Source organism: Heteronotia binoei, chromosome 5, assembly GCF_032191835.1.
Source record: "Heteronotia binoei isolate CCM8104 ecotype False Entrance Well chromosome 5, APGP_CSIRO_Hbin_v1, whole genome shotgun sequence".
In the NCBI taxonomy this organism is placed as follows: Eukaryota; Metazoa; Chordata; class Lepidosauria; order Squamata; family Gekkonidae; genus Heteronotia; species Heteronotia binoei.
This window is the reverse complement of record NC_083227.1, coordinates 31,964,785-31,985,947: the sequence shown is the minus strand read 5'-3', so window position 1 is coordinate 31,985,947 and position 21,163 is coordinate 31,964,785. Positions and strand designations below refer to the sequence as shown.

Sequence of the window (21,163 nt, the reverse complement as noted above, 5' to 3'; positions counted from 1 at the left end):
TCTTCTCATCTCTCTCTCTCTGATCAATTTCGCACTCACTCTACGCAGGTCTGACGTTCCTCTTTTCAATGCGGCGTCCTTCCGATTTCTCACTATCTGCTCTGGGGTTTCAGCCTGCGTTGGCATTTTTGCGCCGCAAAGAGAAACTGGGTTTTAGTGGTTTCTCTTTGCCGCACAAAAACGGCGATGCAAGCTGAAGCCCCAGGAAAGATAGTTGGAAATCGGAAGGACGTTGAGCTGAAAAGAGGAATGTCAGAGTGGCGTAAGGTGAGTGCGAAATCGGTATTTTTCTTTCTTGGTATTTTTGTATTTTGTGTGAATGTCTGCACCTGGAAGTCATGTCGACCTCTGGTGACTGACCTCTACTGGGGAGCTGGAGGATATTTAGGGAGGTGGTTGAATAAACCTGCCACCACCTCCCGACTGCTGGTATTCCAAGGACATTCTCCCATCCAAGTACTAACCACAGTCGACCCTGCTTAGCTTTCAAGAGCTATGAGATTATATTTCTGTTGTTTCTCCATCCCCATTGGGCTGGGGGGCTATCTTAGCATCTTGCTCAAATCGGGATTGGTACAATCTTTTTGAAAATGTAAGTAAGTAAGTAAGTAAAAGTAAAATTTTATTTATATCCCGCCCTCCCCCGCCGAAGCAGGCTCAGGGCGGCTAACAACACAATGACCAGTGGTACATTAATAAATAGAACAGTAATAAACAACACAATGACCAATGGTACATTAATAAACAATTACATTAAAACATTAAAACATTAAAATTGAGCAATAATTTAACCTTAAAAAATGGCCTTTGGATGCTATGTGGACAGGAAGATGTGCATTTTTGCAGATCCTTTCCATGCTGGTGATATTTTAAGCCCTGCACCTGACAGTCCCCTCCCAACATAACAGAGATTGGGGTGGGTGGGAAGGGAGGGATTGTGCTTAAAAATATGGGAATTACTAGATTGCCATAGTGTTATAATAATCCATTGCAACAATTCACTAGTTCCCAGCGTTATTTTCCTTTTTTATGTAAGTATGTAGCCTCTTTCATTGTGGAATAATGAGGGTAAATGCACCTTTCCCCTCATATCTCCACAACAAAAAGGGCTAGAGGCTTTCTTAAATAAAAGCTGGGCAAATATACATTGTTTGAATACATTGGTATGACAAAGTGTTCTAGCAATTTCTGATTTTCAAAAAAAAAAACTCGCAAGAGAAGGAGGAAAAAATGGTGACTGCGGGGAGGCGAGGCAAGGAAAATATGGTGGAAAGGACTATGAGGTAGCTCTGTTGCAACTGTGAATACAACTGCGAATCTGCAGTAGCAACGAGAGCTACACAGAGAATCAGTTCTGTGTGCAAGCAGCCTCATTGTACTGCTGATGGCCTTTTGGATGTAACTAGTGTGTTAGACCTTGGGTCACAGGTTCCCAACCCCCAGGTGGTGGCTGGAGATCTGTGATTACAACTGATCTGGCGACACTCACTTGGAGAAAATGATCACTTTGGAAGCTGGACACTATGGCATTATCACTGAAATCCCTCCCCTCTCCAAACCCCACCCTCCCCACCTCCAGCCTGCAGCTGGCAGCCCTACTTGGTCCCCCAACCATTCCAAAGACAAGGAGAGACCTAGCTGGGAGCTGGAAAGCGTTGCCAAGTCTAGCCAACTTATGGCGACTCCATAGTGTTTGCAAGGCAAGAAGAACAGAGGTGGTTTGCCATTGACTGCCCTGAACCTCTTTGGTGGTCTTCCATCCAAGGACCACTAACCAGAGCCAATCCTGTTTAGCTTCCAAGAGCTGGTGAGATTTGGGCTCACCTGGGCCATCCAAGGCACGCTGAGAAATAATTTATCTCCCCAGAACTCCTGCAATATCAAGGAACATAACATTCTCCTTTTGCTCCTTACCCAGAATGACATTCCATTCGGGAGTGTAGTTAAACTTGCTGAAGCAATGAGCGGCTGTCAGGACCCATGTCTTAGAGATCAAGGCACCCCGACAACTAGGTTCTCTCTGTGTCTGTAATCAGAGAAACCAATGAAGATGGTTCAGAACTGAGAAATAAAACTGATTTTTCATGCAGTAAACAATACACTTTGGAACTCATCGCCGCAAGAGGAAGCAATTGCTGCTAGCTTGGGCTCAGACTATACATTATGACTTTTAACAAACTGGGGGTAGGGAATCCTGCCTTCCACCACCCATAAGAACATAAGAGAAGCCATATTGGATCAGGCCAATGGCCCATCCAGTCCAACACTGTGTCACACAGTGGCTAAAAAACCCAAGTGTCATCAGGAGGTCACCAGTGGGCCCAGGACACTAGAAGCCCTCCCACTGTGCCCCCCCACACAAGCACCAAGAATACAGATCATCTCTTACCCCAGACAGAGTTCCAACAAAAAGCTGTGGCTAATAGCAACTGATGGACCTCTGCTCCATATGCTTATCCAACCTTTTCCCCAAGCCAAATGGAGTTGGGGGGCATTATTTCCCACTTTTGAAGGTGCACATGGACCCAACTCAGTAAAAGTCTTAACATCAAGTTAAGGAGTCCCCAACCTTTTCAAGCCCGCAAGCAGCTTTGGAATTTTGATACAGCGTGGTGGGTGCAGCCACAAAATGGCTGCCACTAAGGGTGAAGCCAGCCACAACATGGGTTGCCAGCCCCCAAGTCCCAGCAGGAGATCCCCCTGTTTAAGGGGCTCCTTTTTGCTGCAGACCAGCTGGCTGGTTGTGGAAACTCCTCTCCTAAACAGGGATGTCGCCACATGATGTCCCTGACATGATGATGTCACTCAGAAGTGACATCATTGCATTGGGGACATTCATTTGGGGACATAGGTATTGGGGCAAACTCTATGGTTTTGAGGGCAAAAAAACCCATAGAGTTTCGCCAAATACCAGAGCACCCCCATGCACCCCTGGACCACCCCAAAACTCCCCACCAGATGGGCAAGGGGACCTGGCAACCCTACCTTCAGTCACACAGTGAAGAGCCTTGCGTTGTGGTGGCACCTGCTGCCAAAGCAATCTCCAGTGGTTAAACAAAAGCTTTGCTGGGCAGAAGCTGCACTGGGCCCCACCCACTTTCTTTAAAAAACCCCAACTTGGTAGGCACCAGTCAAAGTGATGGTTGGCACCATGTTCAGGATCGTGATCTATTTTGAGCCTTAGATTATGTTAAAAGGTGATTAGATACATTCAGGACTTTTTTTGTGGAAAAAGCCCAGCAGGCACTCATTTGCATATTAGGCCACACACCCTGACATCACCATTGTTTCACACAAAGCTTTTTTTGTGCAAAAAGCCCAGCAAGAACTCATTTGCATATTAGGCCACACCCAGTGATGCCAAGCCAGCCAGAACTGTGTTCCTGTGCGTTCCTGCTCAAAAAATGCCCTGGATACATTCATGGAGGATAGCATTGCCAGTTCCTGGAGATTTGGGGTTGGAGCCTGGTGAGAATGTGTGGAAGGGAGGGCAAACTGCCATAAAGTCCTCCTTCCAAAGTTGCCTTTTTCTCCAGAGAAACTGATCTCTGTAGTCTGAAGATCAGTTGTAACAGCAGGAGAACTCCAGGCCCCACCTGGAGGTTGGCAACCCTAATATTACTGGGCATTAGTCACAATAGGTAAATGGAATCTCCATGTTCAGAGGCAGTGAGAGGCAGTTTGGTGTAGTGGTTAAGTGCACGGACTCTTATCTGGGAGAACCGAGTTTGATTCCCCACTCCTCCACTTGCAGCTGCTGGAATGGTCTTGGGTCAGCCATGGCTCTTGCAGAGCTGTCCTTGAAAGGGCAGCTTCTGGGAGAGCTCTCTCAGCCCCACCTACATCCCAGGGTGTCTGTTGTGGAGGAGGAAGATAAAGATGATTGTGAGCCGCTCTGGGAGAATGAAGGGCAGGGTATAAATCCAGTATCATCTTCTTCTGCTGCTTTGACTTCCATCTCCCTACAATAATTGTAATTTAAATGTAACAGAGATTGTATTTTTGGAGACTGGGGGGGGGGGATTAAATATTATCATGTCAGGGGAAGGAACAGGCTTTACTTACATTATGTTGAAGCATGACATGCCACGGTTGCTGGTGATCCCACCGGGCGCTAGCCGAGCTGTTTGCCATACCGCATAGATCCTTCAGATCTCTGGGATCTGAAAGGAAAGGAAAGGAAAGGAAAGGAAAGGAAAGGAAAGGAAAGGAAAGGAAAGGAAAGGAAAGGAAAGGAAAGGAAAGGAAAGGAAAGGAAAGGAAAGGAAAGGAAAGGAAAGGAAAGGAAAGGAGGCAAATTTATTCTTTGTGCATGTTGTTTTCTGACAAGCTGTACAAAGATACCGTTGCTCCATTCAGGTTTTATGGGGAATCTGTGCAGTGATGGAAAGGGCTATCAAGCTGCAGCCAATGTCTGGTGACCTCGTAGGGTTTTCTAGGCAGGAGAGGTTCAGAGGTGGTTTGCTATAGCCTGCTGCTAAGAAGACTCCCCTGCGGTATTCCTTGGTAGTCTTCCCAGCCCAATGACAACCAGGACTGCTAAGCATCCAATATCTGAGAAGATTAGGACAGCCTAGGTCAGAGGTGGCAAAACTTGCTTAACATAAGAGCCATGAGGAAGGAAGGAAGGAAGGAAGGAAGGAAGGAAGGAAGGAAGGAAGGAAGGAAGGAAGGAAGGAAGGAAGGAAGGAAGGAAGGAAGGAAGGAAGGAAGGAAGGAAGGAAGGAAGGAAGGAAGGAAGGAAGGGGTGGAAAGAAAACAACTTCAACTTTAAATGCATTCTCCAAGCCACCTGCTGGCTTGGCTTGGAGAAGTGATTTAAAGAGAGAAATGCCTTCTCCAAGCTGGCCACCAGGGCAGTGGGGGCTTTGAGAGCCACACAATATGAGTAAAAGCGCGACATGTGGCTCCTGAGCCACAGTTTGTCCCCCTCCCCCCGCTCTAAGTCCCCTGAAACCAATGGGTTTAGAAGGGTGTAATCCTGCTTCAAATGAGCTTAATGGCTGAGCAGGGATTTGAACCTGCGTCCCCCAGGTCCTCATTTGACACTAAGTGAGGATAAGTAGACAGAGGGTACACTTTACTGAAGCCAAGGACGTCTGGTTGTATGATCATTACCATGTCTACTGATCTCATTTTAGATATGAAGTTAATTACATTTCATGCGTTTGGACATATGAAATAGGAGTCTATGTGGTAAGTTTGCCCCAAATCCAGATAAATGATGCTTGGCCTTTGTGCATGGAAGCAAAGAGGCATTCCTAGGTCCTCATTACACAAGACATGACACAATCCTTGTGCCTGCCTTATCCTTTGTGACAACAGTGTTTTGTCTGCAGCTGAATGTTAGCTAGTGGATGGTGCCATCCTTTTAATTACTTTCTGATTTCCAGTGCTTATATGAAATTAGGAACACTGAGGGGACGTTATCAAGTTTAGTCACCCTGAGTCTATTTGCCTACTAGTAGTCTTCATTTTTGGCCTCAAAATATCATCTTCCATAAATGGCAATTTAATATATCTGTATGTGATCTCTATATCTTTTGCTGCTAAAAACCCGCTTGATGTATTTTGATATATCACTGTTTTGGCTCTAGTTCGGCAAGCAATTTCTTTATCAGTGGAAGGAGACAATAGAGATGATAGCACTCAGTCTCTTTATGAAATTATAACGTCACTCCTGTTGCCTCCACCTATCTTACAGGCCAAAAAGAGAAGCAAGTTGACAGAAAATACCTTGTGTAATGTGTAACAAGGGCCTTACAATGTGGCAGTTCCGTTATTCCACATCAGAATAAAACTGTTAATTTTACTGTTTGTTTATGCTTTGCTCCCAAACCAACTCTGCCTGAGGTTGCTAATCTCCAGCTGGTGGCTGGTTCTCCTGGGATTACAATTGATCTTCAGGAGACAGAGAACAGTTCACCTTGAGAAAACAGCCATGTTGGAAGGCAGGCTCTGTGGCATTGTACCTCACTGAAGTCCCTCCCCTCCCTAAGGCCCACCCTCCTCAGGCCCCACCCCCAAAATCTCCAAGTATTTCCCAGCCCAGAGCTGGCAGCCCTAATCCTGCCTTTCTTCCTTTCCTCATCTCAAGACCGCACTCACCCAGAACGTCTTCAAAGGCTTTCTTGAGCTCCACAGGATCTTTCAGGATGAAGACGTGTCTTTCGCCTGCCTTCTTCGATGCCACCTCGTTCATAGCCTCCCAGTCCACATCCAGGTTTCCAACACCAAAGACGTAGATATCTGAGTGAGACACATGATTCATCTGATGGAGCGAGCTCAGAGTCATGAAAGTGTTTGCTAGAACAAGTTTTGTCAGTAGTGAAAGGGGTCACCGGATTCCTGGTTCATTCTGTAGCTACAGAGAACCAGTTTGGTGTAGTGGTTAAGTGCACAGACTCTTATGTGGGAGAATCGGGTTTGATTCCCCACTCCTCCTCATGCAGTTGCTGGGTGACTTTGCGTCAGCCATGGCTCTCACAGAGTTGTCCTTGAAAGGGCAGCTTCTGTTAGAGTCCTCCCAGCCCCACCTATCTCACAGGGTGTTTGTTGTGGGGGAGGAAGATAAAAAAGATTGTGAGCCACTCTGAGATTCAGAGTGAAGGGCAGTATAGAAATCCAATGTCATCGTCTTCTTCTACAGATTATCCATCCAGAATGAAGGGAAAGGGTATGTCACTGAGGAAGCTGGAAGTATGAATTGTTGGTCCTCACAGCTAGCCAAGAGGTAAGATGAATCCAGTGTATTAGAAACCATCTGAAAGGGGTACGCTTCTACTTGACTTCTAAGCATCAGTATAATTTTGAGAAACAAATTCATGTCTCATATTTATCCCATCTTTTCTTTAAGGAGCTCAAAAGAGTATATACATGGTTGTCCTTCCTCTATTTTAGGGGTCTCCAACATGCTTCCTGGGGCACCATGGTGCCCAGCAGCACCTTTGCTGGCACACGCCAGGCATTTTTAAAAAGTGGGTGGGGTCAAGAGGTCTTCTGCCCAGCAGGACTTCTGACTGGCCACTGGGGTCTGATTGGCTGTGCAGAATAAAATAATGCTTCTGAAGCTATCACCACAGTATCGGTTTCATTCTCTGATTCCTCTTTCCCAGTTTATTTTTAAAATTTACTCCTCTTGTTCCCTGTGCTTGGGCTTCTTCTGTGTATGTGGTTGGCTCCATTTCCCACAGCAGCCATTTTGTGGTTGTGCCCATACAAAATTCCAAAGGTCCCCACAGGCTCAAAAAGTGTGGGGACCCCCCACTCTATCATCCTCACAAAAAAATCCTGTCAGGGTGATTATTATTGTTATTTAAACTTGATGCATCACCCCATCCCTACTACCAGGCTCTGGGAGATTAGACTTAGTGATGGATCCAAGGTTATTCAACAAGCATCATGGCAAAATGGAGATTTTAACTTGGGTCACCTCAGTCCTACTTGGACAATCTTATCACTACATCACATTCACTGTTAACAGTCAACAAGCTCAAAAAGTGTGGGGACCCCCACTCTATCATCCTCACAAAAAAAATCCTGTCAGGGTGATTATTATTGTTATTTAAACTTGATGCATCACCCCATCCCTACTACCAGATGAGGGTATTTTGGAGAGCCAAGTCCAGTCCAGCAGAGCTTTTTGAACTATGCTTTAAAGGAAAATAACAACATAGGAGAAGCCATGTTGGATCAGGCCAATGGCCTGTCTGTTATATGTTTTTATGTTGTTTTTACCTTATTGGTTTTAATGTTGTAAGTTGCCATAAAAGCCTTTGGAGGGGCGGTGACTAAAAAATCTAACAAATAAAATAAGTGTTCTGATTCAGTATGAGGCAGCTTCATGTGTGTAGGCATAGCTTGGGCAATGTTTGGAGAGCCAACCCCTCAGAATAAGTGCAGGTCCCACAGAGATATTCCCAGATGGGAGGAGATGAATTAAAAACAGCTGGTCTGCTCAGAAAAAAAGCTCACCAAGGAAAACAGACATGGAGGACATCTAGGGTGGCTAAGTCCTGGTTGGGAAATACCTGGAGATTTTGAGAGGTGGAGGAGGTTTGGGGAGGAGAGGGTCTTTAGTGGGTTATAATGCCAGAGTCCACCTTCCAAAACAGCCATTTTTGCCAGGGGAACTGAACTACTGCCCCTTCCCTCCTCAAATCCTGAACTCTGTAGGCTCTGTCCAAAAATCTCCAGATATTTTCCAATCTGGAGCTGGCAACCTTACAAACTTTAAAATGTCTGAACAGTTAAAAACTACATTTAACATTATACAATAATTCAATAAAAACACATAAATAAATGAAGCCAGAACTAGGGAAGAGGGCCAAAAACTGACACTGGGGATAGGCCTTTCATTCCTTTCCCCAAACCCCACTTTCTCCAGGTCCCAACCCCAAGTCTCCAGGAATTTTCTAACCCAGAGTTGGCAACCCTCTCCTCCCCAGATTCTAACCCCTAACCTCCAGGGACTTTCCAGCCCAAAGTAAGCAACCTTAAGGGGTATTAACCTGTGTGCGAATCAGGTGGTCTTCCCCAGAGCTCGAAAGGTAGGCCCCTGCCAGTCTTTATGAGAAACTAGGCTGATACAGGGAGGGTCCTCACTAAAATCTGACTGGATAACCATTGTTGTAACAAAGTAAGCTTTATTTGACTTACCCAGATAGTCTTTTCGGTTTCTTGCCACATCTAGGAGGCCTTCTATACTGCGCGTAGCATTTGTGGGGGAGCCACCCATATTGGACTTCCCTAGGAGAACACCAAAATAGTTCAGCAAAAGGGACAGCATTTCTCAAACTACACACAATGTTGTCATAAGGTAAATGGTTAAAGGCTGAACTCTGCCCTGATTTCTGCAACATGAAAACATACAAGCCTCTTCCACCTGCCTTTCTGTCCCTTACCGTCTGTGAGAAGAATGATGGCATGGCGGATCGTATCCCAGTGCTTGTCATTAAACGCTCGGTGGTTGAGCATCATGTGGTAGACAGCCTTCAGCGCTTCCTGGATGTTGGTCCCTGTGGCATTGCCATGGTCTGCAAGAGGTAACAAACAGTCCCCCCCCCCTCAATCAAGTGGTATGCACTTCTATTTTGCCACCTCTAAAATTTGAGGTGGTGTACAATTTTTTTTTTTAAATAACAAATAATAAGTATTTTAAAAGCCAACAGCATAAAAATGAACAGCCAGTCTTGGCAATGCTTCAGTTGACCAATGCTCTCAAACCATTCCCCAGGCCTTGAATTTTCAATTAACATTAGACCATGCTGCTAGCAGCCAGCCGCCAAGGGCTTTTGGTACCTTCGTATTTCATTTTGTCCTTCATCTTTTCGATAACCAGGTCTGCATCTTCAGCTATATCATCAAAGGTGTCAACGATTTTCTTCGGCTTGCTGGCGTAAGAGAATACGGCGAACCTGACTGGCACTTCAAAGCTGGCAATCTGGAATAATAGGAGCACAAAAGTGAAGAAGGATGAGGAGAGAAAGGAAGGACAGCTGGAACCTTGTGATCAAGAACTTATCCTATTGCTGAGTGCTGTGTGTGCTGTGCCATCAATTTGCTTCTGATTTAGAAGAAGACTGCAAATTTATGGTTTTCCTGGATGCTCTAGCAATTTGGGAGAAAACTCTATGGTATGATGACGTCACTTCCAGAGGCCATGGGGGATTTGGCAACCCTAAACCAGGGCTTTTTATTTTTTTGTAGCTAGAACTCCTTTGCAAAGTAAGCCACACACCCCTGATGTAGCAAATCCTCCAAGAGCTTACAACAGACTCTGTAAACCCTTGGAGGATTGGCTACATAAGAGGGTGTGGCCTAATATGCAAAGGAGCGTCTGCTACAAAAAAAAAAAAAATCCCTGGCTGCTGCAAAATCAGCCATAGTCCACAACTGGAAATCAGAAAATGTTCCTACATAAAATTTATGGCATTCTAAAATCTGGAATTTATATACCATGGCTAAATTAACAGATATAACCAAAACAAATGAGGGATCTGACTCTAGAGACTTTGTTGCAATCTGGTTTCTATCCTGGAATAGAAGAAGAAGACTGTAGATTTATTTATTTATTTATTTATTTATTTATTTATTTATTTATTTATTTATTTAATTCGATTTATATCCCGCCCTACCCCACCGAGGCGGGCTCAGGGCGGCTGCCCTTCTCTCTGAATCAGACTCAGAACGGCTTACCATCTCCTATATCTTCTCCCCTCACAACAGACACCCTGTGAGGTGGGTGCGGCTGAGAGGGCTCTCACAGCAGCTGCCCTTTCAAGGACAACTGCAAGAGCTATGACTGACCCAAGGCCATTCCAGCAGGTGCAAGTGGAGGAGTGGGGAATCAAACCCGGTTCTCCCAGATAAGAGTCTGCACACTTAACCACTACGCCAAACTGGCTCTCTTATAGTGACCCTATGAATTCATGTCCTCCAGCCTCACTTAGGCCTTGCAGACTGAGGGCCGTGGCTTCCTTGACTGAGTCAATCCACTTCATGCTGGGTCTTCCTCACGCTGGGTCTGACAACCGGTTTGGTGTAGTGGTTAAGTGCACAGACTCTTGGCTGTGAGAACCAGGTTTGATTCCCCACTCCTCCACATGCAGCTGAAGTGAAACTTGGGTCAGTCATAACTCTGTCAGAGCTGTTCTCTCAAGAGCAGTTTCTGTCAGAGCTCTCTCAGCCCCACCTACCTCACAGGGTGTGTGTTGTGGGGAGGGTAAGGGAAAGGAGATTGTAAGCTGCTCTGACTCCAAGTAAAGGGTGCAGTGTGGGAATCCTGCCCTGAGAAACTGCTCGAGTGATCATTCCTTCAAGTGGCGCCCTGAAGCAGGGACAGCTCACTGAAGCACGCACAGCTCAGCTCCCGGGACAAGGGAGAGCTCCTGCTTTCAGGTATCACCTGGCACAGCCCAGCAGCTCAGCTCCTACTTATCAAACGCCTGGATTACGGCCCCGAAGTGCGCACTCCGTCATTCCAAATGACCCCTTTAATTTGGTAAGTATGGGTGGATGGTTCTCTCAGGCTGAGCAGAAATATTTAGGTGAGTTAAAGTTTTTGATCCAAAAGTCCGGTGGGTCCATGACTTCTGGCCAACTTAAGACTGTTACAAGGGATCAGTAAGCAATGCCCCTGGTACCCAAAGGGAGGTTCTCTTAAACTTTGGGACTGGGAGAAGATAGGGAAGACCTTTCACACAGAGCCCTGAGCTTCTATTAAACTGCTGCAATTCTGGCATAAATGCAGGTATGCAGTAGAGAAATTTATGCCCGTTTCTAACCCAAGCCAGCTCTCCAAAGATTGTCCCCTAAAGGGCACTGGTGTCCAACTTGTGCCCCCTGCCCCTCCTCTTCTTCCTCCTCCTTCTCCCCCTCCTCCACCAACAGATCCACCCGTGGGCCCACCATCTAACACCCCGGGACGCATGGTCTGTGAAGTTTTGGAGAAGGAACTTGATCAGGCTAAATTGGAAGATGTCCCAGAATTGGCAGAAATGTTATCTATTTGCCCTGTATATTTGACAGGGGAAGAGTTGCCTGACCTTTTATCAGTATGCCCAGTAACATATGCACAGAATGAGAATAGGCAGCAAGTTGTTAACTATACTGTGTTGCCCCACTCTGTCTTGAATGAAACTCAAAAGGCTATCAGAGATATGAGAACCAATGTGCAAAGTCCTTTAGAAGGAATCTCTAATAGATACACTGTGATTCCTCAAGATTGGAACAATATTGGATATTTTGGATATTAGCCATATAGTTTCCCTGAAACCCTGATACTGTGTCCATATTTGCATAGACATGTACTCTAAATATCTTTAGGCTACTGCTCACTATGGTGCAGCCACAACACATGTCATGGCTCACCTTATTTCTGCCTTTGCAGTAGTGGGCCACTCCTCAAAGAGGGGAGTCTGCTACTCATGTCATTGCTCACTTAATTGCTGCCATCACTGTCCTGGGCAAACCTCAAATAACTCAGGACAGACAATGGCCCTGCCTACTGTTCTGCTGGTTTCCAAGAATTTTGTATCCAATGAGACCTCAGTCTCAGTCCTGGTATTCCTTATAATTCCACAGGTCAAGCTATTGTGGAACATGCTAATCAGACATTAAAAACCACTCTTCTAAAACAATTAAAAGGAGTGAAAATGAAGGTTCCTATTCAAATGCAGGTTCAGGAACAGTTGAATTTCTTTGGGCTTATTAACTTGGCACGATCCAGCTCCCCTTACCTGGGGGTGCAGGCATGCTGCTGTGTTTTCTCTTGCAGGTCTTTTGTGGGTTCTGGCATGTTGTATTCGCCCAGCTAAGGATGGCATGGCATCAGGGTCTCCCAAATCTGATTCCTAATTTCAATCTCAGCCTCAAATGCTGGAAGAGGCTGGGCAAGAGCTATCTCCAGAGCATTTGGTGGCTGCTCTTTTTGCAACTCACAATGAAATCCATGACTAGTCTCTATTGTTTGTATTTATGTCTTTTGTCTCTTGTCAAGGCTATTAGTTTTACATTTAACACAGTTTTCTTTCTTTGAACTTTTCCAAATTTTCATTCATTTAAATCTGAAAATTCCTTTTGTTGTTGGTACTGAATTTTTATTTTTCTGAAAAGAACAGTGTTTTAAAATTCTACGTCACAAATTTTGGTTCCTACAAGACCTTATTTCATTTGAAGTTATAGCATGTGTTATAGAAGAACATCTGTGCCCTTCCTTGGATAAAACTACCCTCTCACTGTGTATCTTCTCTCTTAAGTCTTGAAAAACTAATACTTTTTATTCTCAGTGTCATGTTTCTCATAGAAATACCTTTTCTAGATTTGTTGGCAGAATTCCTGAAAACTCTTGGTCTTCATTAGAAATTTGGACTTTAATAATGTTCTGCATTCCTCAAATGTATATCTTCATTTGCTCTCTTAATGTCATTTAATAGTTATGTTCCATCTATGAACTGTACGTATCAATCTTCCTATTCAGCTATTTGGTGAACCTCTTACCTGTGGAAAGAGGCATCAATGTGCTTATCTATTTTATTTTATGAAGTTTCAGCCTCTCCATTATTTCAACCTTCTTCATCAAGGTGCATGTTTTAGCACCCTGCTTTATGCATCAGTTTTGAATTATATCTCTGCACTGCCTCACGCATCTCCTTGGCTGTGCAAGCTACTTATTAGGTTTTCTCTGGTAATCTCTTTTTGGAACTCCAATCTTGTGCATAATTTAATGTTTTCTTTTTAAAAAATTCATATCTGTTGCAACAAAGTAAAAAGCCTCTCATGAATCTCTAGGTGCATGCTTTCTATATGGGTGTACACTAGCCTGAATCATGAGAAGTGATGCATAGGTTTATATTGTGGATTTGTATTCTGCATAATGTATGGTGTATAAAATTTGCCCTTTAACATTGGAAGGATAGAGACCTTGTCAAACTAAGACTCCATATGAGGAGGAAGAAGTCTCCAGTCCAAAACAAGTGTGGTGATTTATTTAATGTGTGCAACCCTATCTCAACAGGGTTGAGATCAAATTATGGCAATTTGTGGACAGCCAAGAAAAGCTTTAAAAGGAAAAAAGCGCCTATTATTGTTTTGTTTGTTTGTTTCTCCAAGTATGTTTTCCAGGCTCTCCCATATCTACCCAGAGGTCCTGACTGGTCATGCCTCATTGATGTTGGAAGGAAGGCCTCCCCAAAACCCCATCCAAACTGAGTTACGGAGAAAACTTATTTCCAGGGAAATTCCTCTGCCTAGCAAAAGGCTGGTTGCCCCAGCTGATCACAATAGCAGCTGATCACAGCACTGCCACTTCCAAGTTGTGCTTCCAGGAAAAAGAATTCCTTTTGGCTGCAATAGAAACAGATTTCCCTGTGAAAAAATTGTCATGCATAGAGCACGCAAACTCTCTATGAACTCAAGAAAGAAGACCTTTTGTTAGACTAAGGGAGGAGGGGAACAAGGAATTATTCAGCAAATGGTTTTTGTATTGTAATGATATAGCCAGTATGGACTGCCCATCTCTGGCCATGCTCTCACCTATGTTTGAATGTGTGTATCTTAATCACCTAGGCTACAATAAGTTGCTTGCCATAAAGGCACATGAATTGATTCAGTCTATAGCATGTCACTTGCATAAGCCCCTTGCATATACAATTAGGGCTAATCCTTTAAAGGGTCTTGAGGTTATAAAACAAATGATGTTATATCATAAATGCTTATCTATGATCAGGCTGTAAAAACACCTTACTATATTATCACCTATTATCTATGGATAAAGTACTTGGGGTGAACACGAGTGTGTAGATAGCCTGAAAGAAAATAAAAAGGAATGGCATGTGGGAATCCTGCCCTGAGAAACTGCTTGGTTCTCAGGTCTCACAAAGACCACAAACAGGAATGTGGGTGAGACCATGTGCCTGGCATACCAGCCTGGAGTCCTGCGTTTCCTGTTGTGGCTGAAGAGTCAAAAGGGCACAGGCATCTCACATCTGTGTTCACCCACATTCTCACTCTTTATGCTGACCCTTGCAGTATTGATGACTGTATTGAATCCTGTAAACAGTATAGAAATGGTCTGCTTCCAGCGAACAGATGCTTCCTGTTGTTTGTTTAAACACTATGTACTAAGCAAATATATAGCTTCAAGACAGAATGTATAAATAAAGTAAGGGTTAGCTGAGGAAGTAAGACCTCTCTTCTTCCTGAACCTATATGTGTCGACTGATGATTCCTTCAGTGCAGTATAAATCCAGTCTCTTCTTCTCTTCTTCTTCCTCTTTTTCTATTGCCTTCAACTTTCCCTAGCATTATTGTCTTTTCCACTGAGTCTCATCCTCTCATGTGTTGTCTTCTGCTGAGTCTACTGAATCTTTTCTTAAAACGGGTCAGTAACCATTCCCTTCTTACACGGAGGAAGGCTTTGGCAACCCACCTCTTTTCATCTCTGCCCTTGAAAATCCCACAAGGTGGAACTTTGTGGGGTTTCCATACATTGGTTGCACTCAATTATTATTTATTAATGACTGCAGTCATTGTGGTCAAAGTATATTTTAGAAATTCCGACCCTGTAGGGTTTTCAAGGCAAGAGGTGTTCAGAGGTAGGTAGCCATTACCTTGATGTTCTTTGGATTCCAAATCCCAACCAGGGCTGACTCTGCTTAGCTGACGAGATGAGGCTAGCCTGGGCTAGGTCAGGGCTGTTTCCCTGTAAGGATGACAAAAATACCCTGAGATGTGTAGCTCTGAGAGGGTTTTGAAAGTCTGTCACACTGTTGTCATTCCACTCATAAGGCTTTCTTAGCCACAGTGCCTTTGAGAAAACCACACTGGTTGTTTGAATGCGTTCTAAACTGATTTAACTGTAAACAGGCTCTGAGGTAATTAGAAGTCAACACCATACCTAGCGAGTCCATTTGATTATAGCCTCATACACATGACGCTGTGTGTACCAGCAATTCAGAGAAGAAGAGAGGCTCTGAGGGCACTGGCTCTGCCCCTGACAACATATGGTTGCCTCACAGTGGGCACAGCACCCATGGGGATACAAGCTGTACACACATAAGCTCTGCCCCATATTTGGGAACTCCCATAAAGTAGTTCCAAGCTCAGGAATATTCTCAAAGCAGTTCCAACCACAGGGACAGAGTAGGGTTGCCAGATCTCCCCTAATCACCAGCCTTAAGTAGGGGTGGGGGAAGGTTGCCAACTCCAGGTTGGGAAATTCCTGGAGATTTGAGTGGGGTGCCCGTGGGGACAGAGATCTCGATGGGGTACAATGCCATAGTGTCCACCCTCCAAAGCATCCATTTTCTCCAGGGGAACAGATCTCTGAAGTCTGGAGATGAGCTGTAATTCCGGGTGATTCTCCAGGCCCCACCTGGAGGCTGGCATCCCTAGGAGAGAGTCTACAGTTGTACAGTAGAGCACTGTGACCATGTCATGTAAATATGTGGGGTCAGGGCCAATGCTCCATCTAAGCTGTGGAGTCTTGTGAGCAAAAATTCTACTTCATGAGCTACTAGCATTAAAATTGTGAGCTACTGCATCAATTCGTTTGTTCTGGGGCGATTTTTCCTGAACTAAGTTAAAAATGTGTGAGCCAGAGGCTAAAAAACTGTGAGCTAGTTCACACTAACAGCTTAGAGGGAACACTGGTCAAGGCCAGGATCCTCAATCTCACACTATCCTTTACTAACCTGCATGCACTTACGTCATATGAACAGGGCTAGTATTTATCCCTTACCGAAGTATGTCTGTGCAAACTTACCCTGTCAATGATAATTTCCAGAGAGTTTTTAAAGATCTCAAAGTTTTCTTTAGTGACGCTGTGGGAGGCATCTGCAAGCAAGTAGACATGGAGGTAACTGTCTTGGGACAGGATAAGTCTTCGTCCTAAAGACTGACCTGATAAAGAGAAAGAAGAAAAAAAACATAAACTACCATTCACTAGCCCAGGGGTGGCCAAACCTGCTTAACATAAGAGCCACCTAGAATAAACATCAGATGTTTGAGAGCCACAAGGTGTGAATGTCAGGTGTTTTAGAGCCACAAGACAGGAAGGAAGGAAAGATGGAAAGAAAGCAAATAGATGGGGGGAAGGAGAGAGAGGTGGAAAGAAAGCAACTTTAACTAAATGCATTCTCCAGCTGCCAGCTGGCTTGGTTTGGTGAAGTTTGTCTTTAAGAGATAAATGCCTTCAAGCCGGCCGATGGGGTGGTGAGAGCTTTGAGAGCCACACAATGTGTGTGAAAGAGCCACATGTGGCTCCTGAGCCACAGTTTGGCCACCCCTGCGCTAGTCCAAAATTCCCAGCCAGCAACCCACCACACATAACTGATTTTGTGCTACAGTTGTTAGCATCATTCAAGGAATGGGAATCCCACTGCTATCAATCACTGAACTGCACTGAGCTTATTAGGAACGTATGGAGGATGATAACTCTTAAAATAAACAGAGTGTTACATAAATTCCTATATTTTATTTCTACTCATCAGAATCCAGCAGGTCTACATGAGGAACTTATTAGCTTCTGCCATAGAGTTTTTGTTCAAAAACCAGAGCATTGTCCCAACATGCTTATGTCATTTCCAGGTCACATATATATGTCGCTAAAAAGACAGGCGTTCCTCCCTTTTTTAGCAGTAAGTTCCCCTTGCCGGCTAACTGATTGGCAGCAGGAATCACAACTCTGGGAGCTGGGGATCCCTGCCCCACCACTGAGTCCGGCATCCCTGTATTCCACGGAGTTGTCCCCCTTCTCCAAATCCCATTTTTCCCTTGTTCTACTTCCAACCCTTCAGAAATTTCCCAACTCAGGGTTGGGAATCCTAAGTGAATGTCAGACCCAATGGCTGATCAGCTTACCTTCCAGTCTCCATTTTAGGGCTCGCATTGAGCAGGCCTACAGTTACAGCATCACTGGAACAGAACCAGAGATGAGAGGGCTCAAACCTACCTTGTGTGTGGTCAGACCCAGATGATGCCACACTCAGAACATTGGTCAATGAGGCCCCAAATTCAGCTCCAACATCTTCAGCCCGATCGTAAGAGTAAGGGGCTGTGGGGGAGAGAGAGGAAACAAAATGGCAGAACTTGTGTTCTTGTAGAAGGGTGGAATCTAGTGGGTCAGAGCTCAGAGAAGGGAAAATAGGAGCCAGATTGTGTGAGGTGTGAAGAAAGACAAAATCTAGTGGCTTCTTTGGAAATCAAGTGAGCTTAGAGCATTTCTGGAAAAGCATAAATAAGATATTGAAAATAAATATAACTGAGCAGAACTGAGTGAAAGCCAAGACTCTGGGGATTTCTGGAAGACCAGTGGGATCCATTTGTTTAAAGGCTGCATGATAACAGTAATACTTATATTTAATATTTAACAATTAGCAACAATAACTCAGCACTGCACATAGAGTATGTACAACATGGCCCCTGAAAGGTTTACAACCTGAAGGAAACACAATACATGAGTGAGGGAAATAAGTGAGGGAAACCAAAAAGAATAGATGAGGCACAGAGTCAGTCAGGAGGTGGAAAGAAAAATAGTTCCAGTTGGGGGGAAAATCATATTTTAGAGTGTCTACAGTATCAGTGAGAATATCTACAGCAATAATCATGTATGTGTATGACCAGTGAAGGGATATCTTAAGAACAGAAAAAGAGCCCATCCAGTCCAGCATTCTGTCTCACACAGAGGCCACCCAATACTTCTGAAGGGTCAACGGAAGCTGAGGTCGCCCCCTGTTGTTGCCTCCTAGCACTGGGCTTCAGAGTTTTAGTGCCTCTGAATGTGGAGGCCCCCCTCAGTCACCATAGCTAGTAGCCACTGATAGACCTATCCTCCATGAATCTATCTAATCCCACTTTAAAGCCGTTTACTCCAGTGGCCATTACTACATCCTCTGGCAGTAAACTGCATATTTAATCACTCCCTGTGTAAAGTAGTAGTTGGTGCCCATTTGCTTCTTCCCAAAAGCAAAGAGCTAATCCTGCCTTTCCCCAACCTCACTGGAGCAGGAAGTACTCCAGAAGAGCTCAGGAGACATCACTTTTGTGCCTATAGGAGTACCTATTAAAACAGCTGCCTCCAAGGCTTTTTTTGCAGCAGGAGCTCCTTTGCATATTAGGCCACACACACCCTGATGTAGCCAATCCTCCTGGAACTTACAGTAGGCCCTGTACTAATAGGCATGTAAGCTCTTGGAGGATTGGCTACATCGGGGTGTGTGGCCTAATATGCAAAGGAGTTCCTACTGCAAAAAAGGCCTGGCTGCCTCCTCCATCGTAGGAGAAGCCTTGTACATCTAGGGCTGCCTGGCAACCAGCAGCAAGGCTGTGGGAAGGGAGAGGGAGAAGGGCAATGCTGGTTGTGGAATCATGTCACTTCTGGTCAAAAGGCAGAAATGACATATGTCGCTATAGGAATCACAACTCTAGGAATTGCTGGAAAAGCCATAATTTTACTATAGAGTTTCTGGCACTTCCTAGAGACAGGACACTGCAGCTGGTGTTGTTGGGTTGGCTTTTACTTTTTTCCTCATCACCACTCAAAGCAGCTGTGGGTGATGGGAGCAGGACGGGCAGCAAGGGCATTTCAGAAAGTAAAAATACAAACTCTGAAGGACAGAAAACTCCGTGAAGATGGAGAGGTGCTTACCTCTACAGCTTGTCTCGGCTCCTGACCACTCCCCCTCTGGAGTGCAAACATGCTGGGATGACCCTACCAAGTCCAGTCCCTTCATACACTGGAATGAGACCCGATCACCAAGGCGATTACGCCCCCCACTGGAAAGTGCTCCTGGTGGGATGGGGAGACTCTGGCAATGTCCCGCTGCAGAGAAAGACAACATGTGCAGCAAATGGGGAGAGAAAACTGTGATGATCTGGGGGAATGTGCATAATGTGCACTCTTCCAGCCCCACGATGAAGCAACACCTTTGCAAAGCGCTCTAGCACCCAGACTTTCCATTTGTCCAGCTGTGGCAGGCAAACCCCCACCCTCCAACCCAATCCTTGGTCCTCAGTGGTCACAATAAGAACATAAGAACATAAGAGAAGCCATGTTAGATCAGGCCAATGGCCCATCCAGTCCAACATTCCGTGTCACACAGCGGCCAAATATATATATATATATATATATATATATATATATATATATATATATATATACACACACACACACACACACACACTGTGGCTAATAGCCACTGGTGGACCTCTGCTCCATATTTTTATCTAACCCCTTCTTGAAGGTGGCTATGCTTGTGGACGCCACCACCTCCTGTGGCAGTGAATTCCACATGTTAATCACCCTTTGGGTGAAGAAGTACTTCCTTTTATCCGTTTTAACCTGTCTGCTCAGCAATTTCATCGTATGCCCACGAGTTCTTGTATTGTGAGAAAGGGAGAAAAGTACTTCTTTCTCTACTTTCTCCATCCCATGCATTATCTTGTAAACTTCTATCATGTCACCCCTCAGTCGACGTTTCTCCAAGCTAAAGAGCCCTAAGCGTTTCAACCTTTCTTCATAGGGAAGGTGTTCCAGCCCTTTAATCATTTTAGTTGCCCTTTTCTGAACTTTCTCCAATGCTATAATATCCTTTTTGAGGTGCGGCGACCAGAACTGCACACAGTACTCCAAATGAGACCGCACCATCGATTTATACAGAGGCATTATGATACTGGCTGATTTGTTTTCAATTCCCTTCCTAATAATTCCCAGCATGGCGTTGGCCTTTTTTATTGCAAACGCACACTGTCTTGACATTTTCAGTGAATTATCTACCATGACCCCAAGATCTCTCTCTTGGTCTGTCTCTGCCAGTTCACACCCCATCAACTTGTATTTGTAGCTGGGATTCTTGGCCCCAATGTGCATTACTTTGCACTTGGCCACATTGAACCGCATCTGCCACGTTGACGCCCACTCACCCAGCCTCAACAGATCCCTTTGGAGTTCCTCACAATCCTCTCTGGTTCTCACCACCCTGAACAATTTAGTGTCATCCGCAAATTTGGCCACTTCACTGCTCACTCCCAACTCTAAATCATTTATGAACAAGTTAAAGAGGATGGGACCCAGTACCGAGCCCTGCGGCACCCCACTGCTTACCGTCCTCCACTGCGAAGACTGCCCATTTATACTCACTCTCTGCTTCCTATTACTCAGCCAGTTTTTGATCCACAAGAGGACCTGTCCTTTTACTCCATGACTCTCAAGCTTTCTAAGGAGCCTTTGATGAGGAACTTTATCAAAAGCTTTCTGGAAGTCAAGGTAAACAACATCTATCGGGTCTCCTTTGTCCACATGTTTGTTCACCCCCTCAAAGAAATGTAACAGGTTAGTGAGGCAAGATCTTCCCTTGCAGAACCCATGCTGAGTCTTCCTCAATAACCCGTGTTCATCAATGTGCCTACTCATTCTGTCCTTGATAATGGTTTCTACCAACTTTCCCGGTATTGAAGTCAGACTGACTGGCCTGTAATTTCCCGGATCTCCTCTGGAACCCTTTTTAAAGATGGGGGTGACATTTGCTACCTTCCAGTCCTCAGGAACGGAGGCAGATTTCAATGAAAGATTACAGATTTTTGTTAGAAGATCCACAAGTTCAACTTTGAGTTCTTTCAGAACTCTCGGATGTATGCCATCCGGACCCGGTGACTTATTAGTTTT

The 21,163-nt window shown here is 44.8% G+C and overlaps 1 protein-coding gene across 1 annotated transcript in view; it reads right to left on the bottom strand.

Annotated features, from left to right (window-relative positions):
* The window catches only part of LOC132571914 (uncharacterized), a 97,339-nt gene that overhangs the window by 62,442 nt on the left and 13,734 nt on the right, over positions 1 to 21,163 (bottom strand). The window contains exons 4-12 of the mRNA XM_060238706.1: positions 19,148 to 19,321; positions 17,453 to 17,554; positions 16,265 to 16,401; positions 9,301 to 9,442; positions 8,904 to 9,035; positions 8,659 to 8,748; positions 6,109 to 6,249; positions 4,066 to 4,163; positions 1,915 to 2,026 (exon numbers count right to left, since the gene is read on the bottom strand). Of these exons, the coding sequence (XP_060094689.1) occupies positions 1,915 to 2,026; positions 4,066 to 4,163; positions 6,109 to 6,249; positions 8,659 to 8,748; positions 8,904 to 9,035; positions 9,301 to 9,442; positions 16,265 to 16,401; positions 17,453 to 17,554; positions 19,148 to 19,321 (1,128 nt within the window). The remainder of the gene's footprint in view (positions 1 to 1,914; positions 2,027 to 4,065; positions 4,164 to 6,108; positions 6,250 to 8,658; positions 8,749 to 8,903; positions 9,036 to 9,300; positions 9,443 to 16,264; positions 16,402 to 17,452; positions 17,555 to 19,147; positions 19,322 to 21,163) is intronic.